We start from the raw sequence: 10000 nt of genomic DNA, 5'->3' as shown, positions 1-10000 counted from the left end.
TAGTTTATTCAGTAGTCTAACATAGCAAATAATTTGGAATCAAATAGAAATGAAATGGGAATATCTACATCCCAAAACTGTTAACCCCCAAAAAATAACTAAATAAGAGTAACATAGTGCTATCAATTTCCACTAATTGAGTCTCTACGACATATGAGTCAAAATAAGTCAAACACGACCAAAGTCATTATAAGTCACATACCCTCCATTTATTTGACCTCTAATCCAATATATCTGAGGCAACAAAGGAAAAACAACATTTTTAAAAACAGGCTGAGAGAAAAATAAATGTGGGATATTTCCCACATTACCAACCCCAAAAGAAATAGACATAATAAAACACGGCAAAATCAAAATTCAGAAAAATTAATAAAAATCAGAGAGACATAGCAGATGAAAATAAATGGGGAAAAAGATATTCAAAGCATAGTAATCAGTGCAAAGAATCAGTAAATTTTAAACAAAGTTATTAAAACCCATTCAGGTTTTTTGAAAACAAAGTTTCAGCTCACCTCACTGACAGTACACAAAGTCTTCCAGGAAAGCAGATCTGATCACAAGGGAATCTCGTCCCGAAATGTCTAACCTGTACTCAAATTGGATGTTTCACACTTCTTATGACATGCCCATGAGAGCCGAACTCGAGAACGAATGAACTCTCTACCGGAACTTGACGACTTCTGGTGACATGGCCAGAGCATCAACCAAGGCACGATGCCCTCTGTCTCCATGTAAGCCAGACTGATGACAGGCCTTCGGCAGCACTGACTCGCTGAAAACGTAGGCACCGTTTCCATTTACCCTTGCTCAGAATATCTGAAGAAAAAATGCTTAACTAAAAAGAAACGAAGTATATGACATTATAATTCCAGATGTTTTTCAGAAATATATATATATATATATATATATATATATATATATATATATATATATATATATATATATATATATATATATATATATATATATATATAAAATGAACCTATTCATGTGGAACAAACCCATAAGGGCCATTCACTTGAAATTTGAGCTTCCAAATAATATGGTGTTCATTTGAAAGAAGTAACAGGACATACAGAAAAAAGACATCAGTTATCAGAAAAGGAAAATTAAACTGAAAACCTAATAAATAAATATATAAAAATGTAAATTATTAAAATACAAGAATAGTTTTAGGATAGTAATGGCGTTGCATCTTCGGCTGAACTTTTAAGGTTCCAGTTGCACGACATCTTCAGGGAGACTGTTCCACGGTCCAATGGCACGAGGGATAAAAGACCTCTGGAACTGAGAAGTTTGACAGCGAGGCACATTTACTGCATGTTGGTGCTGCTGTTCAGCAAATCTGGTCGCTCTCGGCTAGAGAGGGAAAGAGGACCAGGGATCAATTGTGAATGTGCACGATCTCTGTTGAAATACAACTTATGAAAAATTGACAAAACAAGAGACCATCCATAGATGGTCTAAGTCATAACTGCTACTATTAGGAAACAGCAACCTACCACCATGAACCACTCTATCCAAAAGAGATACATCTTTGGCAGCAGCACACAACCACACCAGATAACAGTATTCTGTTAAAGCAAGGACAAATGACCTAAAACAGACTGCATTGATTTTATAACTGATATAAATATATGAGACCTTGCATACAATACCTAACTTCTGTGCAGCATTTGCTGGCCATTTCATTAGATTTTTATCAAAAGTAAAATGAGAGTCAAAAGTTACACTAAGTATAGTTAAAACTTCATTCTCATTCAGCAGAGTCCCATCCACTTGAAGGGCAGGATGGGGTGGAAAATCTGTACAAGATCTACTAATCAATAGTGTTTTCATTCTCCTGGTATTCAACCTCATACCCCATCGACTACACCCTCAAGTGTTGCATCATCGGCATATTGAAGTCTTGTTTCCTAGGCCAACAACCATATAACTTGTTTACACTAAAAGTAACAGCAGATCAAGGACACTACCTTGTGGAACTCCAGAAACAATAGGTCTTCGTTCACTAAAGATCTCATCAACAGCAACTCGCTGCTGCCTACCTGTACAGAAACCTTGAAGTGATCCTCATACATTTCCATCCACTCCTAGATTCCCAGTTTCATAAATAAGTGCCTTGTGATTTACTAAGTCGAAAGTAGCACTAAAACCTATTTGAATTACTCTACACACAAAACCATCAAGGTTCTTTTGCAAATGGCATGTCAAATCTAAAAGAGCATCGCAGGTGCCTATGTGTATATGAAGCAAGTACTGCTCCCTATACACATAGTGACTATCAGTTATCAATCCTTTAGATTCCACATACTTGTATAGTGTCTTAAAAATAAGTTTTTCTGCAACTTTGGACAGCAGAGGGGGAATAGCAATTGGCCTGTAGTTACTGCAGTATGCAGATATGCCACTCTTTGCAACAGGCACCATATTACTAAGCTTGTGCTCATGCACAAAGATACTACATCGACCTAAAAATCTAAAGAATCTGTTAATCTTGGAAGACAGCTCATTAGAAACCTTTTTTAAAACAATGGGAAGAAACTATCAAGATCTCTACCCTAGCTATTAAGATTACCATGAAATTTCTAAACATCTCTAAAGCAAAATGCAGATTTTGTACAAATGGCTATCAGGGATAGGTACATCCTTAGCTGACTGCCTAGCTTCAAAAGCTTGATGAAACAGTTCAGGCTTTTTCTTAGGGCCATTAACCAGTCTACCATCATCTGTTAGTTATGAGAGAATGGAAGACAGGATTGATCCAAATTTGGTCCACCATAGATGAGGCTGAGTAATTGCTTCATGTTCCCTCTTTAAGGAATTATTGTAAATTTTCTCAGCTATATCGTAAATTCTATTCGTAGTACAGCAAGACTCGGCAAAATTGTTGTCATTTTCATGAAAACAATTTCATCTACTGCATATGTGTTGAATTTGGTCTGTTTGTTTCGGTAAGTTCGTCAATATGTATCAACAAACCAAGGCTGGTCATGTATCCTATCGTAATGACCTTTCTAGGGACATACCTTATTAAAATAGCCATCAGCATTTCATTTAAGTGCCTGACAAACTTCAATAATACTATCCTCAGCCAGACCATTTTTCCAATGGTGGCATTAGGAGTATCATAAGTGACAGTAATATCCATCTCAATGGCATGATGGTTGGAAGCGCCTATATACTTGCAGACTTTGGACTTGAAGATAGCTGAAACATCCGTGAATGAGTTCTAATCTATTACCAGAAATATGAGCGTGTTCCTCAGTGAGATGGACAAAATTGGAGGAGACAGAACTCAAGAGCAGACTGGCCATATTGATCTGTGGAATTTGAATTAAGCCACTAGCTGTGCTTTGCACTGCAGTCTCCACAAATAGCGAATGAAGCTTTTGAATCCTGTGACTGACCCATACTAATCCTCTCCAAGAGACTGTCATATATAGAATTGTCAATATCTGGATTGCGGTAAACGGCAAATATTTAAACATTGTAGAACTTACTAAAAATCTTAAAACAAAGAACTTAATGGCAACTGGACTCCAAGTTTTTCTGACAATAAATAGGTCGCCTGAATTTAGTGTATACAGCCATACCTTGCTCATGTGGGATGCTATGACGATAAAGTCAGGCCATGACACCCTGGGATTAAAAACTCAACCTTTGACTTGTTACTACTTACAAGTGTCTCAGATGAAAAACATCAAATCATAATTACGAGCACATCTCAGGAGATCAAGAAAATTTCACCTTAAGCCTCGAAGATTTAAGTAAAGTACACTGCAATTTTTCTTACAGTAATGAGTAGCAGGCCTTGAGCTAAGCCCAAGACTAATAAATAGACTCTTAACAAAGGGAACATAGTAAAATTCAAGAGAACAACAAACAATAAATTTAACAACAGTATGCACGTTTTGTACAATAATTTCATTACAAGGATGCATAAAGTTGACCATACGTCATTAAAAAAAAAAGTGCCAGACGCAACTGGGTCAACAAGGTCGAGCCCAGGACACCTTGTAAGGCAAATAAAAAAAACCTGCCAGGTTTGCCACAACTGGGGGAAAGCAGTCAGTAGGGATTTAGAAATTATAAAAACTTATAAGGACAAGATTAGGTAAATAACAACAGAAGGCGCTTTCTGATAAGCCACCAAGCAACTTTTGCTTTCTCATCAGACTGTCCTACACACTTTTCTACAAAACAGGAAACTGAACAAAAAAGAGGAAAAATGCCTGACTGTGCCGTCAAGCAAGGGAACTCAAACCCAAGGCCAGGTAAGGCCACAGTACAATTGTTATGGCACAGTCCAAGGTTGGAGAACAAGGTTTGTGTTCAGAGTAGCCTTCTCTTAGAAGCTTTGCCCACCAAAGCTAAAGGCCCCCTTCCACCTGCTGGTTTGATTTCCAAGCATCCTCCTAGAAGAGTTGCCTGCCAAGGCTAAAAAGTCTCTTCTACCCTAACTCACGTAGGCAGGGATGTCACACCCTGAAGTGAGTGTTGCTAAGGAAAAGTTGCATTAACCCAATACCTCAGATATGTATGGTTTCCATATAAATGTGTATACATATATATATATATATATATATATATATATATATATATATGTGTGTATATATATATATATATATATATATATATATATATATATATATATATATATATATATATATAATTTAACCTGGGAATGCGTATCATGAGCCAGTTATAGACTCAATGAATGATTTCGTTACTTACCTCGATTTTTGTATAAAACCTGACTGCTGTTGATTCAGGAAATTGTAAAAGCAAGGAAAAAAGGGGGATTTTATCTGAGCTGAGGGCTCTATTCACAAGGTATTTGTAAGTAAACACGTTAGGGTAAGTTTAAATTACGTGTATTTACATGAAATGAACTATCAGAAGATGAAATGCACTAATCATTTAAACACAGGCATTTACATAACACTGCCCTAACAAGGCAAGGTTGATATGGAAATACTGGCACTTAGAAATGGAAATAGGAAGTTTAGTACAAGAATTAAAAGTGTGACTGATTGGAAGAACCTTTGCAACAGATCACTTTACCTTGTAGAACAAGTGGCATCAGCAAAGGGTAGTGGCGGCGTAGGGAGGGCTACGGGCTTCACTGGTAAGAATACTAAAGGTCCCTACAAGATAGGACCACGTGGTAGGGCATGACTCTCTGAAGGGGGTGGGAATGGAAGAGGGAGATGTGTCTCTCTCGCATCCAGCAATGTCTCTCTCTCTCGTTCCTTCGGTGAGGCCCTTATATGCCTTCAGTCAGGGGTCAGGAGATTACCTACAGGTAGATGGAGTCAGGGTCATTTCATTTATAACCAAGGTCCAGGTGTTCATTCTCTTAATCCACATTGCCGGCTCTATTCTGCCCCGGTCAGGCTTAGCCTCTTCACAACCTTGTGTCTGTATAAACAAAAGTTTCCCTTCAGCGTCACATGTTCAAGAAGAGAAAGTTGAAAGGGATATACAGAGAGTGATTAACAGATTAAGGGAGGGGCCAATATTCCTTTCGCTCTTCCTTGTCAGGCAGTGCGCAAAATGCACTGTTGTATTTTTCAGTCTTAAATTAAGCATTTGGTGGCTGGGATGCTTGGGAAAATATAATAACTCCCCGAACAAGCTGACATCTCGCAACTTCAGTCGGGTGTGAATGTCTACCATACCAAGGATTCAGCTGACAAATGCTTTATATTACTCTAATTTTCTCGTTAACGGAGTTCTCTGAATTCAGTGATTAGTGCTCTACCAACTAGGCTGTCAAGAGAAGTATAAGTTGATGCCAAAAGTGGTACTAGGCTAAAGGGCTGCTGCAAAGATTCTTTTAGACTGCCTAGAGTGTGTCATAGTGAGAAATGCCTAAGGAAACAAAATGTGGGATGTATTAAGAATTTGTCAAGTCATCTCCCCTTTTTGCAAATTAAAAGTAGATGCTAAATTCAAATGAAAGTGGAGTGTGGAAGTTTCTGAGGTGCACTGTTTGCATAGTATATGCATGGAATGAGAATGGTTGACAGAGAAAGGTGAAACAGAGATAAGAATGCAGGGATCTGATAGAATGGAAGAATAAGTGAAAAAGTGGATCAGTATTTTTTTTTAGGTGGTTTTGGTCATGGGGAGGAATGAAGGATGATAGGTTTGGTAAAAGTATGTTTAATATGGAATTTTTGGAAGAAAGAAGGAGAATGAGAAATTAACTGCTGGCATGGTGGGTGCAAAAGGTGTTGGAACAAAATGTCCACAAAGCACGAGAGTTCCTTCAAAATGAAGTGGGAGTCACAAGCTGCTAGTTAGTCATCTGTACTGGTGTATGGAAGCATTCTGCCGTGTTTCTCCGGGATTTCCTATTGATGAATGGACTGTTTTGTTTTTGCTTGGAGGGTATCCCCTCTATATATATTCTATATGGAAGAACTGGATCTTCGAGCCGTTACCTTTAAGTGTCTCAGAAGAGTACAGAAGGATAAGGCGTTTAGCCCACTGCCCAAAAACCCTTTAAGATGGGACTGCAGATTTCTTGAATTACCCCTGGATCAGTTTGATTATGATTAGTGGAAAAGTTATGTTTGGATTTTGGCAAAAATCTGACCAAAGGCAGGTCTTGTGACTGGCAATAAGTGATTAGATTTTGGGAGAGGGTAAAGGACCTTTTTTTTTGGGGGGGGGGGATTGCTCAGACATGGTGTAGGTCTGCAGTCTCAGGACTTCTTTTTCCTCTTCTTCTCAGCTTAATCCCTGTCGGGGTCGCTGTTTTTACCGAGACTTTTCCAAGTGTTTCTATCTTGTCTTCCCTTGCCTATTGACGCGCCGCTCATATCTTCTCTTCATTTTTTTAAGGCCCTCCTCTGCTTCGTGTCCCCAGCACTTTCCATGATCTCTCCTGCAACTTGTCACTCATCACCTCCACTCTTCACCAGGTGCCTTAACCATCTCAGGCCTCGACTTTGGGCTTTCTTAGACAGTTCAGTGACTTTTGCTGATCCCCTGTTGTCATGATATCTTGTCATGTCTCTTCTCGTCGCTCCACTCATCCACCTGGGCACTCTTCTTTATGATTTTGCTCTCGAGCTCAGTTAATAACCTTTATGTCATTCTGTCAACTAATCGGATCGGCGAAATGTATCTCAAGTTCTTATAATATATGGTCATATGGAGCCCCTCGTTTCCTTTTCAAATCAAAGTCAAAAGATCAATGTTATTTATCTTGTTGCTGGCGGTAAGTTGAGAATACTAGTCTCCTATGTTCACTAGATTCCTGCCTGATTAATTTACTAATTTTTCTTTTAATGCCCTTAGTAGCACGCACACACTATCAAGGCATGACCATCTGCTGAATCATAGGTAGGCAGCAAGCTAGCTGCACGCCAACAGGCTTAACTTTTAGTGTAAGCAGGAAAATCTTTCAGAAAAAAAGGCGTCTCACTCTTCCCGGAGTGGAGTTTTTTTTGGGGGGGAGTGTTTATTATTGTCTTTCCTTAGTTTTTTTTTTTGTTGGGTTAAGCAATTATGTAAGGTTTTTTTCTCTACCTTTCTTCTGTTCGCAGATGCAGGGATTCAGCATACTCTTCTCCATCGTGGCGGCAGTAGGAAAGGTTATTTTGAGACTTGGGGTGGTAGCCTAATTGAGGAGGATCATCAAGTATGGCTCGACGATGATAGGATTGTAATGAGCATGGAATCTGAGGATCTTGCATCAGCCAAGACGGAATTGGAATGTTCTCAGAATACTGTTGAAACACTAATGAGGACACTGGAGGAGGCAAAACTGGAACGTACTATGTCAGATCCGTTAACATATTTGTTTTCAGAGATTAGGGCTACAGCTGACAGAATTTAGGGCGCTATTAAAGAGACAATGATGTGGGTTCCGGGCAGGAAACTAAATGGTACAAAACTTTTGTATACAAGTAGGAGGCGTAAAAGGACGGCGGTTGTTTTAGCTATGGGGGCGACAGCAATTGGTGGGGTGGCAATTACGAGCCTGAAGAAGGTTGACACATTGGAAGCTGAGGTAGCTGATCAGAGGAGAGTTATGGAAAAGTTATGCAGCAATAACACAACGTTATGTAGCGTTTTGAAGATTTGAGAAAAACATACAATGTGTTACAAGTCACTGTTCAGGGGGTTAGGAGTGATCTTGATCTGACAACAGTTTTGTTTACGGTTCATACGAAGCTTGTGAATATTGAGAAAGAGACCGAATCGTTGCTAGACTAGATCAAATATCAAGTAAGAGCTGTAAAAGCAGCGTCGGAAGGGCGTATTTCTGAAGACGTTTTACCTTTGGGGGTGTTAGAATCAGTCTTGATGAATAGAGCTTATAAGTGGGGGTCCAACATAATTTTCACACCTAGTGATTTATATAGATACTATGGGATAATAAAAGTAAGTTTATCAGACAGAGGGTTAACTGTGGAGATTCCTACAAGTGCTAAGGATCCATTTAGTAGTTATATAATAAGACCTTTTCCTAGTACATATAATAATACAGTAGTGATGCTAGAGGGACTAGAAACTATGTATATTATAGGAACCAAGTTTCGATCAGTAGCTACTGATTATAAGGACAGATGTACATTGGTCCATAACAAATATGTTTGCGAAATATGTTCCAAGGGATAGTGTTTATTTCTACCAGTTCCAGATGACTATATAGTGTTGCCATTAGAAAAGACTTAGCTGTATTTTGCAAGAACTGTGGTTAACTGAAATCTGCCACAATCCGCCGACTTCTTTCCTTTTCAAGGGATCGCGACTATTTGATGGAGCGTGCAGGATAGTGTCAACGGATAGCAGGATAGCAAAAGGATTTATAATTCATCAACGAACATTTTCATGCAGCACACACATAATCATCATGGTGTTGTAGAATTACCAGCTGTACTGGAGTTAACAACGTTGCAAGCTTTAAACCGAGTGGAAGAAATAGACTACATTGGACTGTTCTGTGACCATAAATTGGTCTTACTTTAAACCGAGTGGAAGAAATAGACTACATTGGACTGTTCTGTGACCATAAATTGGTCTTACCATTTGTTCTCAGGAAGTTGCTGATAATTATCATAATCATGTGTGTCGCCATATTCTTAAAGTGTAGGCAACTCTGCTGCTTCAGGGAGGAGCAGTCTTCACAAGTGCAAATGACGACTAGTCATGAAATAGCACCATAGAAATTGAATCCACAAGTGAAAATGACGATTAGTCATGAAACCGCACCATAGAAACTGAATCTCCACAAGTGCAAATGACGATTAGTCATGAAACCACACCAAAGAAACTGAATTTCCACAACTGCAAATGACGATTAGTCATGAAACAGCACCATAGAAATGGCAATTAGTCATGAAACTGCACCACAGAAACTGAATCTCCACAAGTGCAAATGGCGATTAGTCATGAAACCGCACAATGGAAACTAAATCTCCACAAGTGCAAATTATGATTAGTCATGAAACTGCACCATGGAAACTGAATCTCCACAAGTACAAATGACGATTAGTTATGAAACCGCACCTCAGAAACTGAATCTCCATAAGTGCAAATGACGATTAGTCATGAAACCACACCTCAGAAACTGAATCTACACAAGTGCAAATGACGATTAGTCATGAAACTGCAAGTGCAAATGATGATTAGTCATGAAACTGTACCTTAGAAACTGAATCTCCACAAGTGCAAATGGCGATTAGTCATGAAACCGCACAATGGAAACTAAATCTCCACAAGTGCAAATGATGATTAGTTATGAAACCGCACCTCAGAGACTGAATCTCCACAGGTGCAAATGATGATTAGTCATGAAACTGCACCATGGAAACTGAATCTCCACAAGTACAAGTGACGATTAGTTATGAAACCGCACCTCAGAAACTGACTCTCCACAAGTGCAAATGGCGATTAGTCATGAAACCACACCTCTGAAACTGAATCTACACAAATGTGCAAATGACAATTAGTCATGAAACCGCACCATGGAAACTGA

The 10000-nt window shown here is 38.9% G+C and overlaps 2 protein-coding genes across 2 annotated transcripts in view; both read right to left on the bottom strand.

Annotated features, from left to right (window-relative positions):
* The window catches only part of LOC136847885 (uncharacterized), a 288188-nt gene that overhangs the window by 182299 nt on the left and 95889 nt on the right, over positions 1–10000 (bottom strand). The window lies entirely within an intron of this gene.
* Positions 2074–3151, bottom strand: LOC136847621 (uncharacterized). Its single transcript, XM_067119339.1, has 2 exons — positions 3030–3151; positions 2074–2488 (listed from the first exon to the last, which is right to left on the bottom strand). The coding sequence occupies exons 1-2, from the start codon at positions 3149–3151 to the stop codon at positions 2074–2076; spliced, it is 537 nt and encodes a 178-aa protein (XP_066975440.1).

Source organism: Macrobrachium rosenbergii, chromosome 17 (genome assembly GCF_040412425.1).
Source record: "Macrobrachium rosenbergii isolate ZJJX-2024 chromosome 17, ASM4041242v1, whole genome shotgun sequence".
Lineage (NCBI taxonomy): Eukaryota > Metazoa > Arthropoda > Malacostraca > Decapoda > Palaemonidae > Macrobrachium > Macrobrachium rosenbergii.
The sequence above is the reverse complement of the archived record's forward strand: the minus strand, read 5'-3'. Positions and strand labels throughout refer to the sequence as shown.